This window comes from Anoplopoma fimbria, chromosome 20 (genome assembly GCF_027596085.1).
Source record: "Anoplopoma fimbria isolate UVic2021 breed Golden Eagle Sablefish chromosome 20, Afim_UVic_2022, whole genome shotgun sequence".
Lineage (NCBI taxonomy): Eukaryota > Metazoa > Chordata > Actinopteri > Perciformes > Anoplopomatidae > Anoplopoma > Anoplopoma fimbria.
Window position 1 is genome coordinate 16,110,849 of NC_072468.1, and position 20,034 is coordinate 16,130,882.

The 20,034-nt window shown below is 41.0% G+C and overlaps 4 protein-coding genes across 6 annotated transcripts; 3 read left to right on the forward strand and 1 right to left on the reverse strand.

Moving 5' to 3' along the window:
- Positions 1-352: 352 nt before the first annotated feature.
- trim46a (tripartite motif containing 46a) lies at positions 353-8,469 on the reverse strand. Of its 2 annotated transcripts, none has more exons than XM_054621907.1 (12): positions 8,410-8,469; positions 7,216-7,474; positions 6,559-6,709; positions 5,465-5,663; positions 5,246-5,392; positions 5,075-5,170; positions 4,318-4,571; positions 4,104-4,225; positions 3,673-4,002; positions 2,340-2,569; positions 2,138-2,205; positions 353-834 (listed from the first exon to the last, which is right to left on the reverse strand). In XM_054621907.1, exons 1-12 carry the CDS (start codon positions 8,467-8,469, stop codon positions 387-389), a joined length of 2,364 nt encoding a protein of 787 aa, XP_054477882.1. In that variant the 3' UTR covers positions 353-386. The 2 variants fall into 2 exon arrangements, with proteins under 2 accessions (XP_054477882.1, XP_054477881.1); XM_054621906.1 differs by having other exon boundaries at positions 6,559-6,745; positions 7,213-7,474.
- A 745-nt stretch (positions 8,470-9,214) lies between these two features.
- On the forward strand, positions 9,215-11,647 carry LOC129109964 (transmembrane protein 107-like). Of its 2 annotated transcripts, none has more exons than XM_054622118.1 (5): positions 9,215-9,473; positions 9,616-9,683; positions 10,314-10,414; positions 10,790-10,886; positions 11,248-11,647. In XM_054622118.1, exons 1-5 carry the CDS (start codon positions 9,387-9,389, stop codon positions 11,315-11,317), a joined length of 423 nt encoding a protein of 140 aa, XP_054478093.1. In that variant the 5' UTR covers positions 9,215-9,386; the 3' UTR covers positions 11,318-11,647. The 2 variants fall into 2 exon arrangements, with proteins under 2 accessions (XP_054478093.1, XP_054478094.1); XM_054622119.1 differs by lacking the exon at positions 10,790-10,886 and adding an exon at positions 10,964-11,060.
- A 501-nt stretch (positions 11,648-12,148) lies between these two features.
- Positions 12,149-14,280, forward strand: krtcap2 (keratinocyte associated protein 2). The gene is made up of 5 exons (XM_054622041.1): positions 12,149-12,286; positions 12,881-13,035; positions 13,298-13,361; positions 13,708-13,774; positions 13,891-14,280. Exons 1-5 carry the CDS (start codon positions 12,283-12,285, stop codon positions 14,009-14,011), a joined length of 411 nt encoding a protein of 136 aa, XP_054478016.1. The 5' UTR covers positions 12,149-12,282; the 3' UTR covers positions 14,012-14,280.
- Positions 14,281-15,496: 1,216 nt separating this feature from the next.
- On the forward strand, positions 15,497-17,111 carry LOC129109815 (protein S100-A1-like). The gene is made up of 3 exons (XM_054621956.1): positions 15,497-15,607; positions 16,605-16,759; positions 16,879-17,111. The coding sequence occupies exons 2-3, from the start codon at positions 16,622-16,624 to the stop codon at positions 17,044-17,046; spliced, it is 306 nt and encodes a 101-aa protein (XP_054477931.1). The 5' UTR covers positions 15,497-15,607; positions 16,605-16,621; the 3' UTR covers positions 17,047-17,111.
- Positions 17,112-20,034: the final 2,923 nt, after the last annotated feature.

The window sequence follows — 20,034 nt, forward strand, 5'->3', positions numbered from 1 at the left end:
GACTTTTTTTTTTTACATTGCAAACAGATTTAACCTGTCATAAAGGGGATTTACTCACCCTGTCAACGGAATTCTGCATAGTCTAAGCATTACACAATTGAAAAGAAACAAAGCAGGAAAAAAAATTGCCAAAAGAGAGATTTCATATCCAGGCCAAGTGCAAATGCAGAAGAGCATGAGTTATTTATATTAAGATCTCAACAATCACATTGAGAGGGAAAAAACATATTCAGCAGAGACAGTTCAATCAAGCATCAAAGTTTCACATGAACAAGGCAATTAATTATCGACTTACATTAAGTGATGAATATAAACCACGTTTATCTCCGCTGACATAAAGTTTGATCGCTGAATGAACTATGCCCCTTAAACTGTCTCACCACAATTTATTTGCTGAGATTTGTTGCACGCGTTTGGATAGTTACCCTGCGTGGCGACGGCTCCTCGATGTTCCGATTGGCCACAAGGTCCTGCAGCTGCAGGGCCCCTCCACCGATGAAGCAGAAGGCCGGACACACCGGAGCTGAACAGTCCATGTGTCCCTCCCAAAGGATCCGCAATGAGTGGGCATCATAGAAGGTGACATGTCCTTTGTCACAGTCCAGACACACTCCCAGTCGGGGTGGCAGAGGAGCAGTATGAGGGTGAGGCAGGTTACTATGGCTGCTACCGTGGGAGTGTACTCCCCCCTGGCTCTGGCAGTCCCCCTGGTTCTGAGTGTGACCATGTCCTTGAGGAAGCAGGATCTTGCCCATGCCTATTGTGAGGAAGCAGAAGGGAGGAGAGTCTTGGCCGTCCTCTGCACCACTGTCATGGCCGCTGTCTGGGTCGCAGCTGGGGGGAGGCAGAGGGGAGGAAAAGATTAGACTGTGCAAAAAACAAAACTAAGCAAAGGAGGTAAATGTATCTAATGTTTGAAACTGTCAGCAGCTACTAAAGGAGCTCATACTGATGTTTTGGGACTGCTTGATTTTGCTTTTAAGAGGTAAAAAAAATTTATACTTAAAATGTACACAATATTAAAGGGTTTTGATTGGTATTCTTGCTTTTAAAGTGAGTCAATGTTATCTTTCATTTGAAGGGTTTTATTGGATTATCTCCATATTTTATGGTTTTGAAGGGGTAACAATCCCTAAAAGCAAAAGAAAAGTAAAGGTATGACTTGCAACAAAGGTCCCCAGGGGGTTGCAACTTCAGTCTAAGAGTGAAAGAAGATCCAGAGTAGGTCCAGTGGTTAAAGACACTGACCGCCAACCATGGATTGTGGGTTCACCGACTGCGATGCGCCAAACGGAAGTGAACGTGATGAATTTGTCTGCTCTAAAAAAGGAACAATTTCTGACATCATCAAAAAAGGCGGAAACAGAAAGAACAAGAAAAGAACAAGAAAGCCCAGTTGGTTAAGCTAGCTTAGCCAGCTAGCCTGACAGGTATTGTGTTTTAGTCTGTTGTTTAACTGACATATTATACCGCAAACCTGCCTTATTGAGGTTTTAAATGATCATCTGCAGGTTTTCATATAAAACTGGTGAACTTTAACCTCTTAAAACCTTGAACTCTGACTCAGGCCCCTGCTTTTGTGCCCAAAATGACTAAAAGGTCTATTTGCTTAATCTTTGTATCATAAAAAAGGTAACACTTGTGAGATTTCTGCATAAGTGTGAAAAATTTGTACACTATTAGAGTGATTATCACTTTGGAGTGATAGAGTTGCAGCCTGAAACCTCAAGCAAACCATATGACAACATCTGAACATTACCTGTGACGGACTGATGCTGATAATAGATCAGAGCAAAGTAAGAGAGGTTTTTGAAGAAGCATGTTAAGTCTTAGAATTGCCCATTGGGGGACATTTGGGTACCACCTGTGTTTGAAATGTTCTCAGGTTACTGTAAAACTAATTTAATTTAACTTAAATGTCATTATAGGTATTCATTTCATTTATTTCCCTGTGGCTTAAATGGGCCATAACTAACACTGGTTCCACTGCCACTAGTATCAGCTGTTAAGGGTAATTTCCATTCATATCTGTATTTGTGGGTCAGTGCATTATATTTGTTGTCATAAGAAACAGAAATTTGCTTTGGGGGTGACAATTAATCTAAAGTCTATATTTATGAGAGGGTGATTTAGTTACCGAGGGCTGGCCATGTCCTGGGGCAGATGAAACCACTCTTGTAGCTTAGCTTCCTGTCCTACTCCCACCTGCCAAACAGTGAGTCAGAAAGACAGACATCTTTGGTCACATCCATTTTGAGTCAGCATGTAAGGTACAGATGATTCTATATATACAATGCATTATATTGCCAATCCAACTGACTAACAAGCATCCCTCTCACCTTTACCAGGTAGGAACCAGGCTCCACAGAGCATGCCCAGTAGTGTCGGCCTTGACTGACAGCCAAGTCGGCCACCAGCAGGTCAGAAGTCAGGTGGCAAGAAGTGAGAGTGCGGTCGGCAGCCTGCAGGAGGGAGAGGCCTGGCACACTGCGAGCGTAGGTTTGGCCTCTACCCAATGCCAGCCTGTCGGCATGCAACCCCCAGCGTGAGTCCAAGGAGAAACTCAACACTGAGGTGGCAGGAAAAAGGAGGCATACCAGGAGGGAAAGGAGGGGTGAAGAGGGAGAGAGATGGCAAGGAGGGTAATGGAAAGGAGTCACGAGGGAGGAAGGGTTAGATCCTGAAAGCTGTGACAGTCAGTTTTCAGCAAGTCTGATCACCCAATGGAATAATAGCTAAAGCAGAGTGGGAGGAGAGGCAGATCAAGAGAAAAGGTGTGTTCAAGAGGAAAAATTGGATGAAGCAGGAGGACAAAACGTGAGAATCAGAGTAAAGGTAACATTCAAATCTACATATGGTTTTAACCCATCCGGTTTTGTGGAGGGATTACTATGTAGGATGTGACGACCCCTCCACTCCACTAGATGCCCCTGTGTCCTGGCTCTACTCTGATTTGCAGAATCTGTGTCGTCAGCTTAATGAGCCACACCTGGTCTCGCTGTGGTTCCTGTTATAAAAGCTCACCACCTTCCTACAGAGGATCAATCTTCACTTGCTGATGTGGCTGCTGTTTGGTTTGTCATACATAACTTATTACTGACTTCCATGTTTGATGTGCTTATGTTTTAAATAAATGTGTTTTTTATTTATGAGCTTGTCTGGTCTGCCTACTCTATCGCAGCTTTTGAGTCGGGCTCAGACAAACATTAAAAGGGAACAAAGGACATTATAAAGGGACAATACATAATTTTTGTGCAGAAGGACTGACTGGAAAGAGTCTGGTGAAACTGAAAGGCAGCATAAAAAAAGGAATGTGCTGAAGCTAAAAATAACAAAATGGGAATAGAGAAAATAAAGGGATGGAGAGAAAAGTAAAATGTCAAGATTAGTTAATCAATTGGAGAAATGGCAATACCGGAAAAATATCAAACTTAACTGTTAGTATTTTCTTTGTTACCAATGCAATCAAACCTGTTTTTAATTAAAAAGGTATATTACTTTTTCTCCAAGCTATTAACAGTACACTTCTTTGCAATGAATTTAGTGAAACTGCATTGGAAACAAGGAATGACCTCATTTGTTTTTAGAAGAATGGAAAGATTACATTTTTTTGTAGTGAAAGAAATGTAAAAAAAAAAATGTGATGTAAAATAGTGGATGTCCATATCTCACCAGGTGCTGGTGGAGTGTGGAGGTAAACCTCTTCACTGTACTCTCCAAACCCGGCCTTGTTGCAGCCTCTCACCCTGAGCACATACACACTGTCCGTCTGCGGCCGATTAATCACAGCGTTGGTTCCTCTCACTTCATCCAGACGCAGCCATGCTGTTGCAGCATTAGGAGATCTGGTGCCGCCCCAAGTGGCTGCAGCTCCTCCTGCTCGTCGTTGGTATTCAACAGAGAAGTGCCAAGCTGGGGCCGAGTCCTGAGGGAGGCGCCAGCACAGAAACAGCTGGTCGTACGCAAGTGTCTTCTGGGTGTCAATGACCGGAGCCAGAGGGGCTGTGGAGGAGACAAATCAACAAATGTGGTTACACTAACTTACCTTAATAAGTATAAGTTCCCTTATATATGGTTTGTAACATTGAAACAAAAGAGCCTACCCTGTATGAACTCCAAGCTGTGAATGAGCTTGACCTCTTTGGATGCATCTAGGTGAAAGTGCTTAAAGGAAGGATCAGCTGAGAGAGAGAAACACTGGAGGTGTTCTATGGCCTTTACAAGCCTAGAGGGGGAGAGACACAGAAAAAAAATAGATGTCAGAAAGCAAAATTCTACCAATTCAGTCCTACCGATTCAGCTGAATAAGTGTGTTACCTGCTGTGGGTGATTCTGGCAGCCTGTACGAAGCAGGGTGGATCGGTCTCCTTCAGCAGCTCCTGTGTGTAGGCCATCAGGCCAGCATGCTCGAGCAGGCCTCTCCTCTCTGAGACCTGAGCAGACAGGGCGTCCTCCCTCCTGCTGCGGGATCCCTCCAGGGCCAGAGCCAAAGCCCCCTGACGCTCTGCTTCAGCCGCTCCCAGCTCTCGGATACAGTGGGTCAGCTGATGCAGGGCCACTGAGCTGTTCGCCTGGCAAGAGAGAGTTGGGAGGAAAAGTGCTGAGTGAAAAAGCAATTACAGATGACAAACACACAGAGACAATGTCTTATCTATTGCCAATACAGAATTGTGTCATTGCACTAGAGCTCCATGGCCTCTAGAGGGCCCACTACCTGTGCCTTTAGTGGAAGTTGTAGTTACAGTTAACTGGCAGAATAGGCTGGGGATGGATTCCCATTGTATTTAAGCAAAATAAAAATGTAATTTTTCTCTTAACTCTAGTGTTTTGTTGATCAGTGTCAAAAATGTTGCTTTTTATAAGGTGACATCAGTGCTTTCAGCTTGTTTTATAAAATAATAGTAATTATTGGTTGTGTAGACCACAGCAGTGTTATCTATATAGGAGAATCACTGCTAGCCACTTGGGATATTAATTTCCATTGAACCCAAATATTGCAGCAGATTCTCTAAAAGAATCTGTAAAAAAAAAACAGTATGAGGAACTTTGGCAAAGCAGATAAATTATAGTTCACCTCCATCTGTTTGATGGCAGCTTCCAGTTGAGTGATCTGACTCTGTATTGTCTCCTGGTTGGCCAGGACAAAGTTGACTTCCTTGGTCAGCTTGTCCTGTAAGACCAAAACAAAAGTTAACATTTCAAGACCGCTAACATCAAGATCTTAACACAGTTGAAACTGACTCACCTTGAGGGCCTGGTAGGCCTGTGCTATAGGCAACACTTTGTGTCCATGGTGGACACGCCGGAGCTTACAAAGTGGGCACAGTAACCTCTGGCAGTTACGGCAGTACCACTGCAGTCTCTCCTGTTCATGCTCTGTGCATGTTAGGACCTGGAGCACAAAAGAGGATTAAGGCACAATGACAGTAGAAGAGAAGCTACTGAATATGATAAACAGACAAACCTTCGGTCGAAAGCTGTTGGTGGGTAGGATGTGTTCGTGCTGAGCTCGAGGGGTTCCCCAGGGGTGGTAGAGTTTAAAACACTCGTTGCAGAAGTTGGACTTGCAATCAGCGCAGCCCTTAGAGGCCTCCAGAGACTGGGGAGGCTTACAGAAACCACACATGATGGCTACACTGCCCAGACTTACTGTGTGCCTGTACCTAAAGGGCAGACAGGGGTACAGGGAGATAAGGGCAGGGCTAAAGTAATTCTGCAGCAGAAAGAAAATGTAAGCAACAAAGGAGAAGTCCATAAAGATTGAGCTCATCAGAGTTTGCCCTGCTTTATTTTCAGTAGTTAGGAGTCCTACTCTGTAACGGCCTGACCTGGATACATCCCCACCAGCTGCCTTGTTACTGCATCTTTTGCAGTAAAACATGCACCGTCACACTTTCCTGACCAATAAAACCACTTTCTGGGGAGGCAGCAGCTGCACTCATCAAACATAACTCTCTCTCTCTCTCTCTCTCTCTCTCTCTCTCTCTCTCTCTCTCTCTCTCTCTCTCTCTCTCTCTCTCTCTCTCTCTCTCTCTCCCCATCTCAGAACGCTCTTTCCTAAGCAGCTCCTCTCACTTTGATCGTCACTATTTGAACTGATAAGAGAAGAGGATGATTAACATTAAACAAGATGAGAAGTACTTCACTTCAAACACACATTTGGTTTAAATTGGACAATTTTGCTACAGTTGTTGTTGTACAGTACACTAGAGTTTTTGAGCTGTCCATGTAATCTGCTCTCAGGGTCGGTCTTTGATCAGGAGTAAAGGAAGGATTCATCAATGAAACTCCTTCCAACAAATTATTCTCATTTATTAGGCAGTATTGATTAAGCTTTTCATTCGCTGCCTGTCTTTATTGCCTGTGGGATTGGTAAGGGGATATTTTTTTCTTTCTTTCTTTATGATTTCTCTTTGTGAGCTGATGAGACATTATCTTGGTGTGAAATCACAACACACCCTCAGTCATGTTTGTGCCTGCAGTGTCAGCTCTTATTACACCTTACTGCGCCTGTGACTCTCTTTGCTTCAGTACATTATACTGAATCTACATGCAAACCTCTCCACAATCCGCTCCAGTGTGAGGTTGCGGAGGCAGTCTGTCAGGCCTTTCTCTCCGAGCTCCACGTCCTGCGGACAGGAAGGACACGGGAACAACATGGGGGGAGGGGCCGCGTCCTTCCGTCTCCGCCCTGGGTATGTCCCGCACACTGAGAGGAGGCGGAGGTGTAAAGGAGGGAGATGAAGGACAAGGAGACATGGATAGAAAAATTTAACTCTTAGTTGTGCCTTACATATATAAAAAGAAATGCAGATATAAATAAACGTTAGTTCACTTTGGAGGAAACACTTTTAGCTTATACACACACACACACACACACACAGTGAAAATACACCTGCTCAACAGATGCTTACTTCTTTTTGTGCATCCTTGACTCTCTCTGCCTCTGTGACCTTTTGCTCTGCATGCACTAATAAGTCATGAGATGAATGCATAACGCCCCACATGCTCAGCAGGACACTGATGTGTCAACTACATCACCTATGAAAGTCGCATGCTAAAAGGACAGTGATGTCATATCTCACCACCATCTTTGCATTTTTACTTGATGAGGTGACTCTAACTTGACTCAATGCTGATATCATTCATTTTCATTTTCAAATTCCAATCAGCTGTACCAAACACATGCATTTAATCTCCACATCCTTTCTCCACCTGTTCTGAGGACCCGTTCCAGGCGGTCAGGGGTCCTGGGTGCGGGTCTTCGAGCCTGTCGTGGGGAGCGAGTGTTGGGTGTGGAGGCCGGTGAGTTGGGCTCTGGAGAGAGGTCTGGAGGAGGATAACCTCTTTGTACCAACACCTCAGCCGCACACAGCAGACAAACACTGTGCTGACACGGCAGAAGGACGGGCTGCTTCACCATCTCATCACACACCGGGCAATGCAGCTCCTTTTCCATACTCTTAATGTTGGACTGGAGGGGAAGAGGTTCAAGAAGAGAACTGAGTGAAGAGTCGGATTCGATAAAAGGCTGAGTCACTAGAGTAAAAATAAGAATCCACTGCTCTTTACATTCTGCAGTTTCTGTGACCTGTAAAAAAATGTTCATGAGATGTGTGGGAGTCATGAGCGAGAAGGGGAGCGGCAACAGACACTGGTTTTGTAGCTGATGTTAGATGTACAGAGGACAGGGAGTGAAAATGTGGGGGAGAAAATAGCTCCCCCTGACTTCAGGTGTTAGCCTGTCTCGAGCTTCACCTTCCCTTTGAACAATTCAGATATAGAACTAGCTCAGCTGTGGCATAGGGTACCATGGTCTGGTTACTTAGTATTACACTTCTCTAAGGGGAATTGTTTTAATAAATAAAGTAAATCTAGCTGATAGTATGTGCTGCTCAGACCTCGGTTTTAAAGTGTTACTGCCTGTAGAGGCCCTGTTCTGGTGTTGCAGCTATAGCCTACTACACAGCATCCCGTTTCTATGACAACGCACATCAGTTCTGCCTCATCGTATGCGGCCCGTAAGCCTCTGAAGCCACCGTTCGCCATCACGTATGTTGATTATAATCAAACAAACATCCACCGATGTATCTGCCACGACGTTTGGATACAGCCTATTTTATTTGTGGCCTTGCTTTTTTTTTTAATGTTTCCGCCCTCAGTGCTAGAGATAAAAAGCAAACCTCTCTTTGGTTGAATAAATGCCAAAAAAACCCCAAAATAATGCTCTAATGGAATAAATGCCTCACATTCCATCTTCGCAGAGTCAACCTGTGAGTCCAGACGGGTCGAGAGGAAACATGGCAAAATGATGGGATTTAATGTCAGGGTGCACGTTAAGAGACAATGGTGGAATCTAGTTAATAAATATAATAAAAAATAGCGTAATAAAATGAGCATCATACTTACACTAATGCGAACCAACGCGTCCATGATAGAGGTAAAGGTTTCTAACTCCGCTTCAGCCATACCTCAAAGATGTCAGCGTCCCTGCGATACAACAGATAAATATTTTATTCTGGGGAAAAACAGGCGCAGGGTATGTCAGTCGTACCGATGAAAAGGCGACCCTGGATCGTAATTGGTGAACCACCACAACAGATTTGCTTTTGTTGGTTTTCTCTGCTCGGTGTGCGCCTTTATGCGCACGCTGATTCTGTGCTGTCTGTCTAAAAGCAGCGACTTGGGTGTAGAAATAGGATGGGAGGGGGGGGGGGGGTCTGGTGGTCTGGTTTAGGCTGTATCCCACCCGCATTGCCCAAGAAACCATTAAACATTGTTACAAATAAATCTTGGTATTGTTATGTTACATAATTAACCTACTAGGGTCTTTTTTAATATTCACATTTTTGACATTTTACAAATACCCTGTCCGGTCCACTCTATGGGTCTAACCATGTAACAGCGGTTCATGTCCAGTATTGGTTTTTTATAATTATAATTAGTATTATTTATTTAATAAGATCATCCGCAGCTCAGTTAGTCACAATGAATCCTCTGGTTGATGTTTTCAGAGGTGCGTTTCTTTTAAATGTGCCCATGTGACTAATCGTTTGTGGCCCAGTTCTTCGTAGTACCGCTAGATGGCAGTGTTGTGTAAGAAAAACAAAAAAAACACAGTCCTCGCTCAAATGTTGTCCGTGTCCGGAACCTTTGGATATTGGTCGTTAAGTCAAACCGGACTGTAATTAAGGATGCACCCGCTTCCATTTATGATGTGAGTTGTTGTAGCAACCGTCTTTAGGCGACATTGTGTGAATATGACTATATCTTAGTCGTTTCAGCGTCGCTCAGTGTCGTTTACGTTCGCCTTGGATAAAGTAAATGATAAAGCAAATAAGGTAGCATTTGTTTGCGGCTGTAGTTTAAGTAAATAGTGGCTCAGTATGTCGGCTGTCAGCAGCCTCGTCCCTGCACGGTTCTTGACTCTTACAGCTCACCTTGTCATCGTTATCACTATCTTTTGGTCGAGGGTAAGAAACTGGTTTCATTCACGCACTCTTAACACGTAGAGATGTATTAAGTGTTAGGTGAGTTTAAAAAAAAAAGATATATAGCCAATAATGTAAGTTCGTGTTTTTCATGCTAAACTGCTTTGAAATGTTTGTTTCACAGGAAAACAACGTGAAGGCTTGCTTGCCTTTGGATTTCACGCAAGAGCAGTATGACGATGAAGACAGGAAGTAAGAAAACATTTAAAACAACACATGCACACACAAAGTAAGAAGAAATTTGACCCACACATAAAGTCCAGACCAAGACTACAGTGTACCAAGACAGAGATGAGTACAAGACTTTGAGGTTTGGTGTCGAGACCAAGACCAAGTCAAGACCAGACCAGGGCAAGTTCCACATTTCATGATACACTTTTGATAAAATGTGGAACATGCAAAGAATAGGCACTCCTCGAATTGATCTGAAAGATCCACATTCCAATAAAAGCACCCACAGAAAACAAATTCCTCTTCATTCATGTCTTTTATTGCCATATATTCTGCATCTGTGTGTACGTATGAGTGTTCCGTCCATGAGGAATGTCTCGAGAAAAAAATCCAAAGGCATTGCAGAGATGAATTTTATGTGTGGAAAATTCCCTTTGTTTTTCTATTTGCAATCACAGTAATGAAAAAAATGAAACAGACAATTTAGTGATGTCCCTTCTGTTATGGTTTTGAGCTGCCTTGAAATAAAATCTGAGGTCCTCCTTGTCTGAGACCGAGACAAGACCGAGGAAAAATGCATTCGAGATTACAATTACTGCAACAGTGCCACACAGACATACACACCCTCTAATAAGTCTCTCTTTGTCACAGGTTGGTGGTGGCATTGGCAGTCACCCTCGGTCTGTTTGCTATAGAGTTGGCTGGGTTCTTCTCAGGAGTGTCCATGTTCAACTGCAGCCAAGGTCTCCTGTGTATCCTTTAGGCTGATGCTGTGGGTCCCTCAGTGATGATGATTGATAGAAAAATGACAATATAATCGGTATATTTTCAATTCCAACCAGGAGCTTTTGTTGTTATTTATACCTTGCTCTCCTCTTTTGTTTTCTTTCTGACTTCACTACTACAAGAGCAGCAATTACAATGACATTTATCTTCTGGACAAAGAAAGAGAGGTGGGAAATCATTGGCATAGAATTGATGACAGCGTCAACAAGAGCCAGGGAATTGGTGTTTGGTGAAATATTTAAGTATAAGAAGAGATTAGTGATATTAAAAGGTCATTCTAGTTGTCAGTTACAATTCCATGACTCCAAACTCCTGTATATTTGCCTCTTCGTCAACTATAGCAACAGGAGTCCATGCCAGTGCCTCAGTGGCTCTGCTTTTCTTTCTATTTGAGCAGTGGGAGTGTGACATCTACTGGTGGATCCTTGCCATTTGCAGGTTAGTGTTTATAAACTTAGTATTGTCTGATTTGTTTTTCCAAAACAATTTTTTTCCCTGACAGATATTAAACCCAGCACTGGCTGTCCACTGCAGCGCATCCGTGTCCTTGTCTTTCTTTGTGTTTGAGAAGTGGGAATGCTGGACATATTGGGTTATTTTTGCCATCTGCAGGTTTGTGCTTGTGTGTTAGTGCTGATGTGCATGCATGTATCAGCTTTCAGAGAGTAAAAGTGATAGAACCTCTATTATCAATGAAGTATCAGATGAATGCATTTTAGCAACGCTAAGCACTGTTTCACTGTCCTAACTGTTGCACTGTTTTCTCTACATTTCTACCTCTGTCTGTTTCTCCCTCCAGTGTGCTACCTGCTTTTGTGGAGATTCTTCTGTTTATAGCTGTTTTTGGACTGAAGAAGAAGCCATTATGAAAGACAGTCCTGATGTGAAATGCAACAATTTAGTGTGGAGGTGAACATATGTCTCAATCAAGAAATCAATCAGCATCAACAGCTACTGTCATGAGGTACAGAGAATTGGACGGAAAAACTATGTTTAACTACTGTATTACCTTCATACAGTGCACCAACAAACATCAAAGGGATATACAAGCCGCTCTCTGCGAGTTTTTTTTATACGAAGAAATAAGTGCTAAGTTGTCAGTAAGCATTGATGTGGTTTTCTCTTTCCAGTCTGTCTGTCAAATGTCAATGGATATCTTAGAATGCTAGTCAAATACATTTTGTAAAAAATCTTTCTTAAACTGCTTTTGTTTTTTGTTTGTTTTATGCTTTTCACCCCTTTTGCACTCAAGTCTATTTTTGCTTCTCAGGCTCATCTGTTTCAAAGTGCTTACCCTGTACAAATACTCCTTCATTCAGATTAGCAGGCCCTTACCACAACCAGGGAGTTAATCCATTACAAAATTATATTAAAAAAGAGATGGGTTACAGAGGGGGATAATAAAGTAGGAATAAAACCGTATATATATTACATGTAAATAAGAATTATTTTGAACAAAGATGCTAGTGGTTATACATTACATAATTTACAGTATAGGCTTAATCATTGCTGCAGGATAAAAAGGTTTTAGATTCGGTTCAGATTTCATTGATGAATATCCATTCATGTAATTTAATTTTAAACGATTGTATATTGAACTGAAATAAGAGACAGATTTACAATGATTCATAGCACTGATCTATAGGTTTATTCAGCAGATTTATAAAGAAATTCCAATCTGACCAGACTCCGCCCACTGGTCCCACCTCACATTTGGTCCGGGTAAGGAAGTTTTTTTTGTTCCTAGAACCGATGACAAGTTAGCTGGCTGAACTAAGTTTAACCCAATTCACATTTTTTTGGACTACAGGGGACTCTAATTTAACAGTGAATCATGGGTATGTATCACACGGTTCATTTATCATTCAAGTCAACCCACAAAGCGCCTTTTAATTTGCACAGACGTCTTAAAATACCAGCGGACAATCCTATGGTCAGGCTAGCTAACGCTAACGTTTAGAAATACACAGAAAGCAGTCCAGATGCAAATGTTTTACCGGATGCATATGCATGACTGTAAAAGAGCAAACACATGCATGTAGTATCAACCTGTGCATGTAGCGCGTTACATTATCCGGGTATGAAGGCCGGTTGTTTAGCACAAAGCTAACAGCCATTAGACGGAAACGTCCGTGAACGAGCACTGACGTGGCGTTACGTTTAGGTGGCCAGTGTAGACGTTTTCAAGTGAGTGAGCAGATGTTTTAACTGGTCTTAAGAAGTTGATATATTCCTAGATGTGTGATTTTTGTGGCTTATGTGATGGTGCTATGCAACAGAGAGTAAATGTATGTGTTTATGATGAGGTCATCCGTTTAGTTAAAGCTGAAAGTGTCCTGTTCCCAACACTGGCTTCCCCGGTATATTACTGCATCCGACGAGGGAAATCTGTGTTGGAGTTATACAATAAACATTTTCTTTCCCCCCTGTAGCGGTGAACACAGGCACCTCTCTAGTCCTGTCCAGCCTGCTGTCAGTGCTGGTATTTGCTGGGATGCAGATGTTCAGTAAGCAGCTGGGATCCACTGAGTGGCTCACAATCCTGGGAGGTTTCCTAGGCTCAGTCCTCTTCATCTGCTCCCTCACTGTATCCTTTTTGAATGTTCAATCCATGTTGCTCATCCTTAAACTACACAATTCTCTAGTAATTCCTTATTTGTTGAAATATCTTCTTTTTTATTTTATTTTATGAACACTCCATGCTGTTGTCTTTTTGTTTACAAATTCTCAAGTGAAATGTAGTCACACTTTCGACCTATCATGATTTCTCTGAGTAACCTGGTTTCTTGTGTGCATGTAAATGTACCGATGCCACTGAGGAGTGTTCCACCTTAACTCTTTGTTTCCAGGCATTCAATAATTTGGAAAATCTGATTTTTGGGAAGGGATTCCAAGCCAAGATATTCCCAGAGAGTAAGTAATGACATCAAACTCATGCTGTCAGTCTTTTTTTTGGTTGCTTTCATAATGTTTAGCCTAACATTTCTCCTATGATTTGCCAAGTCAAGCGTCGGCTCAGCTTACACTGAAATATGAGCATCCTTGATTATTAAAGCATATCTGAACATCCACCATGACAGCCTCTCCTAGCAGGAGTTAACCCATTTAATACACAGTTGGTTAGTGATTTAATCGGTGATGTAATTAATAAGCATAATTAATATACCATTTTACATCTGGGATTAGCCCACAATATCAGTGACTTGATATATAATTCAGGCTCTGTTCCTCACTTGTTATTTCTTCTCTCAACTTCCAGTTCTGCTGTGCCTGTGCCTGTCACTATTTGCCTCTGGTCTGGTTCACCGCGTCTGTGTCACCACATGGTACGTGACAGTACCTCTGCAGATCACAGATAACTCCTTCAACTTCATACAACACATTTAAAAGTAGTCATTAAATGTATTTTATTCCTTTTGCTTTTTCTCTCTTTCTATTCCAGCCTGATATTTTCCCTCTTTGCCTTGTACTACATCAACAAAGTATCGGCAGCTCTCTACCAAGCATCCGTTCCCGCAGTAACTCCAGCAAAAGCTGCCAGCAAGGGCAAAAGGAAGAACTGATGAATCTGTTGGATCCTGCTTGCATCCAGCAAATCAGTTAATATTACCCAGATGCTGATGGCCAGTGCAGCACAGCAGTTGCATATTTTGTATTAATGATTTAATCCACAACCCTAGGTGTATTTCTGCGGCTTTTTTAAGATTACACTTAAAGTTATGGTCAGTTCAATGACAACTACTTTGAAACCATTATAACGCCATTTTTTTTTTTACAGTGATGTCAATTCAAATCAAGGCCATTAAAAAAAAAAAAAGCCTAAGGGCCGTCACATTCCATTGATAACCTTTTCCTCAGCACTCGTTTTACACTGATTGGAAAGAGATTTAAACATCAAGGTATCTGTGTATTCATCAGAACGTCAAGTTGCTTTTTTGTTTAATTCATTTTGTAATTAAACTCTTTAAAAGACTTTGAATGTGATTGCATTTTGTCAAACTAGTTTGTAAATGTCAGTGTGTTTATTCAGGTAGGTGTGTTATCCTAAAATTGTGAGCTGAAAAAACATTTAGGAAAAGGCAGGGGAGGGATAAACGTTAGCTTACTTCCTCTCCTTTTTCACCAACTGTGGTCCAAATGCCCCTGATGAAGTTACTAAACCACACTGGTGTTGTTTAGAGATGGGGTGAGCGTTAATCACTTAAGACCAACTCTGATGTTGTAAACATGAGTTTACTTGTATGTAACGCCGCTGTTTACTTCAAAGAGAGGTGAGTGATGGTCGGTTAGACTTATTTAGTCATGGTGACAATCTTTGCTTGGTAAAAAAGTACCAGTTAGCCATGGATTTTTATGTCAAAAATATGTGTTTTTATAGAATCTTATATTTGCACTATTTTGTTTTTATTGGGCAATGGTGGCATTAAAAAAAGGTCTTGGAACGGCAACGGTTAAATGTGACTATAGGGACAAGGGCAACTCAATGAAATCACCGAGGTGCCCTTGAGCAATGCTCAAATGCCCAACAGTTCCAGTGGAGCTGCTCAGTGGCCAACAGGTCACTGGTCAGCCTCCCAGTGTTACTCAGTGTGAACAGGGCGTTCCTGAAAAAGAGAAACTTCCTTAGATAAACAAAGGCTTTGAAAACGTGTTTAATATGTCATCACTGTCTACTTTAATCATTGTCATAAATCTATTAAATGATATGGCAGTTTGAATTTAGAGAGAACCTGGAAACTAGTGAAATAAGGAATTATATATTGATTATTTGCACACAAATATGCGTTTTTCCTAGAATATATACAGCGGGAACATGCAGTTGAAGACTGAATCAGAAAATGCAATCAGAGCACAAAATACTATTCTTTTGAGCAACGATCTTGAATCAGGCAATCTGATGCCCAGACTTGCTAGAAGTTAAAATGTCATCACATAAGAGCATATGTGTGTCATTTGATATGCGTCATATTGCTTTGCAAAAGAAACGTGCTGAGACCGCTATTTGCTGTCTCTCTCTGCCTCTGTGTCTTTATCCCTCCCTCTCCCTCCCATCATATTGGGCGTTGCCGAGTGAACTATAAAATCTTGACCAAACTTCCAGAAAGCCCCCGCACTCTTCACTGAATCTTAAACTACAGTTTCTGCCTCTTTGCGACCTGGTGAGTTCATTATAATTACTTGGACATTATTTTTTTTTTCTGCTTTTCACTGTTGTAAAGCCTTCTTTATTAGTTGTTTGAGTTTAATCAGAAAAACGGATTCTTGTTTATATGAAAAAAAAAAAATGTTTTTCATCTCAGTTGTTGTATGTAGCTGCGTTTTGTCGCACTTGGTGTTGTCTGTAATCATCTTTTCTTTTTGGGTGGGTTTGGTCGTTCTTCTCTTTCTCCTCTGACAAATAACGGCTCGTCCTCTGCCAGTTATTGCATTCTTCTTTGTCTTTGAGTTTTGCAAAGCCTACCTCTTTATTTTGGAACTCAGCCAAAAATGATCAAATGGAAAAAGAAGGCAAAGGGAGAGTGGGAGGCTCGAGATAAGAATTTAAGCTTTGTGCCAGAAAATGATGTCTAATAGTCTAAGAATTTGCTTTGAGCACAAGTGAGACCAACACCCACATCCTCACTAAACAATGTTAGTTTTTGAGGAAGTGGTGGATGAAGTCTGCAGAACTAATTATCATTATGCAGAATGGCCAATTTTGTATATCATTCCTTGAATTAGAATTATTTATGCAAATACCTCTAAATTATACTCAACTACAGTACTTGAGTAAATGTATTTAGTTACTTAGTTACCACCGCTGAGTAGCCTTTTGCTTCATTGCAACCTTATCCTTTAGGCCTACTTAAGTTAACTTAACTTCTATTAGGATATTTTAAAACTTCTAATTAACTTAAGTTAACTTATGTAGAAGTTTAAAAGTATCCTTACAGAAAGTTCCACTTTACAGTTAATTCTGCTTTATTGTTGAAAGGTATTTGTGGTCCAAGCCTATTTTATATATAATTTGGTAGTTAAAATTCTAACAAAGAATCATTCTTTATTCTTGTTAAATACTATCCTGCACAAAAACTTACAACAGCTGTCGGATAGTATTGAAGAAGAAAGTATACATCCAGAAAAATGATTTCCAAGACTTGTCTTTTCTCCTCTTAGCACCCACTTCTGCAGCCATGACTGACTTAGAGAATTGCATGGAGTCTCTGATTAAAATATTCCACTGCTATGCCGATGAAGACAAAGATAAAACGACCTTAAGCAAGAAAGAACTGACCAAACTGATAGAGAAAGAGTTACCCACCTTTCTGAAAGTAAGAATCTTTCCTATTAAATTGAATTTATATGATTAGTACCAATCAATGCACATAACGTACTGTGGTTACTTTAACTTTGCACCCTGACCTTTTCCCTCTTGCCATTGCTCTTTCAGACCCAGAAGAACCCCAAAGTTGTGGATGAGATCAAGAAAGATTTGGACCAAAACGGAGATGATAAGGTGGACTTTCAAGAGTTTCTTTCCCTCGTCACCGGCCTCTCAATAGCCTGTGAGAAGTGTTTCATGCTCCTTGAACAGAAGAAGGGCAAGAAGTGTTGTTGAGTAAGATCATTTTGTAGCACACATGGGTGCCAGATTCTGAAGTAAAAACTGCCTTTGACAATCTTTCACCTTCTGTTTGTCTGATTACTCTTTTAGCAATTAGGTACAAAATACTCTCTTTGCTCTCATTCATGAGGGAGCTTTCTCCTGGTTGCATATAGTCTTAAACGCTCTGTACCATCTATTTCCTGTGCACATGGAGCCTTTATAGTGGAGCAGAGCTCTGCCAATGTAAGAAAAATACCTCAGAAAGTACAGAGAATATTGATTAATATCGATACTGTGATATGAATCCATATTCACATCTTAAACATATCATTTCACCCCAAAATACTCCCTGAATGTTCAATCATGGCAGCAGTTTTTATACAGTAGATAAAAGGTTCAATATGGGAATGTGCTGGTTGTCAGGTGTTGCCTGCATTTGGGTGCAGCACCAAATGCCTGTATGTCATGAGTTATGGGTTAGGGTTCTGCCAAATAAGCATGCTTATAAGATCTGACAAGATTTGGTGGGGTTTGAAGGTTTATGATTTTTGGAGATAGTTGTGGTTTTCTCATTGCCCCCTTCCAGGTTTGATGCCAAATTCTTCATTCCTCTGTATTTCCAATTTACACAAGCATTCCTCTGTTATCTCTCACATGGTTCACTGGCAGGCTTTTTATTCCAAGTATGAACATCCTTAAAGGGACTTAGCACTACTTGCACTTACCAACACAGAATTCAACAGAATGTACCATTTATGAAAATAAGTTCAAAGTTCAGGCAGAGGACATGGAACACTGCAGAGCATTAGTTTTGGTAAGTACATTTTTTGTTGGGCCCATAATGCCAGTCATATAAGGGAGATATTAAAAGACAGAAATAAATTGTTTTTTAATGTTCATGTCAGCAATGAATACAAAAGTCCTCTCTATCTTTTTCAGCCAGATTATTTTGATAGTGGCATTCACCAGCAGAGAGATCTCGGTGTGAAAAAAAGGACACACAAACCCTCAAATACATGGCAGAGGGGGAGAAACAGGCATTTAATTCTGTAAAAGTTATACAAAATGATTTAAAGTCGGTGCTGAATCCAATGAACAGTCAGCAATGTGGCCAGTATGCTGCAGGAGTGTGTGGAACGAAGGCCTTTTTCATAGCAGTGATTTTGACCTGTCATAATCAGAAAAAGCACAATACTTACTGATCTCATAAACGATGGCTCTATTTATTGAAGTGTCCCAGTATATCAGTCGATTCAGCAGTCAGAAAAGGTGTAAATAAGGTAATTAATGGTGGCTGGAATCCATTTAGCTGCTTTGATTTCAGGGATCCTGGTGTACTGACTGCTGGCTCACAGTCACTCTCACAGAAACACTTGAATAGAACGGAGGCATTCGTTAGTCTTATTAGTGACACCTGTGCTCTTCATTCACTGACAAATAAAAATGTCTACTGTGAGAAAGATCTATTGCTTTCAAACATACAGTTTTGTAAGCTTTGAAAAAAAAAAATACACTTGTATATTATCTGAACAAATACTTAAAGAAGACAGCAACTAAAATCAACAATCAAGGGATTAATGGAACATAATATAATTGGAGCACAAAGAAGGTCAGTGAAGAATTTAAATTGCTAATGACAACAAAGCATTGTCTCTTTGACAAATACGAGGCAAACCATCAAGGGCAATCAAGGCTTCCAACTCACCTCTAAAGTATGAACAGTATGAAATGCTGCACACGTCCATTATCACAATAACAGAGCATTTTATGTAAAGAAACAAACATTGTTTTAGATTGTTAAAAAAGGCATTTTCAGTGCAGTCATTTTGACATGTAATTGCATGGTAACACAGGTGTATTTAATAACATTAATTATGGCCCTGTTCCATTTAGGTTGGCCAGGGCCCTGGCATTGTGCATGCTAACTCATTGTAATGGCTGTGATGCACATGGGCAGGGTCTTGCAAGTAGTGATCAGTATATACATGCAAAACAATCCATTCAGGATGCGTCATAATGAGTCATGGTTACGGATATCGTTGTACCAGTATGCTAAGTGTCCCAAATGTTGCATCCTGGTTGCATCACCATCAGCTGTATGATGTGTCTGGCTAAATGCTGAAATGCTCATTAGCGTGGATTCTCCAGCGTGACACTGACTGAGGAACTTTTACCGTCTGTGAGGTGTGTGAGGACTTTCTGAAAACGTTGAGGAGCACAGTGGGACCAGAGAGACTGAGTGGACTGGTTATACTGGGATAGAGAGGCTGGTTATTATGCTTTAAGAATAAACAGTAGAGTAGGACTCTGCAGTGCACAAGACTTGCAAAAGTGAAATGAACATCGGACATTTATTGTTGTAATTAACTGTCCAGAGGAGGGGGCCAGCAACCAGTGTGTTGCCTATCAACGTAGGCTTGTGTGTGCAACCGCTGTAGCGTATATAGTGTTACATCTCTGTGTTGTCTGCTTTTGGTGGGTTTTTTTCACTGTTGATTCTATCAGAGGTGTCAAGCTTTTTAATTTATGTGGCTTGAATAATGCTTGCAACCTCCACGGTGTCCATTGCCTTTTTATGTATTGTCTGTCATTTTTATTTAATTGTCTTAGTGTTGTGATTCTATCAGAGGTGTCAAGCTTTTTAATTTATGTGGCTTGAATAATGTTTGCAACCTCCACGGTGTCCATTGCTTTTTTATGTATTGTCTGTCATTTTTATTTAATTGTCTTAGTGTTGTGATGTTTGGTATCTGGTTAATTCTAGTAAGGATATACAGAGGATGGTGATTTTCTTAAATATATATTGATAAGTTGGATGTACTTGCTGCAAAGTGCTGGAATGTATTGGTGGTTTTAACATAAGAGCTCTATGGTGTGATGTTGTTCCACTGGTGTGTACTTTGACATTTACTGCAATTATTTTTGTAGCATAAAGGTGATCTATAATTTAATAATGGTATCATATGTCATCATGTATATAAAAAACAATTCTTCACAATT

What these genes read in the sequence shown, in the direction of transcription:
- trim46a (XM_054621906.1), bottom strand. Translation starts at nt 8,469, where the DNA reads ATGGCTGAAGCGGAGTTAGAAACCTTTACCTCTATCATGGACGCGTTG. An exon ending in AGGCCTACCAGGCCCTCAAG is followed by an intron (nt 5,171 to 5,245) that starts GTGAGTCAGTTT and finishes TTGGTCTTACAG; the next exon opens with GACAAGCTGACCAAGGAAGT. An exon ending in CAGCTTGGAGTTCATACAGG is followed by an intron (nt 4,003 to 4,103) that starts GTAGGCTCTTTT and finishes TCTCCTCCACAG; the next exon opens with CCCCTCTGGCTCCGGTCATT.
- LOC129109964 (XM_054622118.1), top strand. Translation starts at nt 9,387, where the DNA reads ATGTCGGCTGTCAGCAGCCTCGTCCCTGCACGGTTCTTGACTCTTACA. An exon ending in TCACTATCTTTTGGTCGAGG is followed by an intron (nt 9,474 to 9,615) that starts GTAAGAAACTGG and finishes TTTGTTTCACAG; the next exon opens with GAAAACAACGTGAAGGCTTG. An exon ending in TGGATCCTTGCCATTTGCAG is followed by an intron (nt 10,887 to 11,247) that starts GTTAGTGTTTAT and finishes TTCTCCCTCCAG; the next exon opens with TGTGCTACCTGCTTTTGTGG.
- krtcap2 (XM_054622041.1), top strand. An exon ending in TCTTCATCTGCTCCCTCACT is followed by an intron (nt 13,036 to 13,297) that starts GTATCCTTTTTG and finishes CTTTGTTTCCAG; the next exon opens with GCATTCAATAATTTGGAAAA. An exon ending in AGCCAAGATATTCCCAGAGA is followed by an intron (nt 13,362 to 13,707) that starts GTAAGTAATGAC and finishes CTCAACTTCCAG; the next exon opens with TTCTGCTGTGCCTGTGCCTG.
- LOC129109815 (XM_054621956.1), top strand. Translation starts at nt 16,622, where the DNA reads ATGACTGACTTAGAGAATTGCATGGAGTCTCTGATTAAAATATTCCAC. An exon ending in AGTTACCCACCTTTCTGAAA is followed by an intron (nt 16,760 to 16,878) that starts GTAAGAATCTTT and finishes TTGCTCTTTCAG; the next exon opens with ACCCAGAAGAACCCCAAAGT.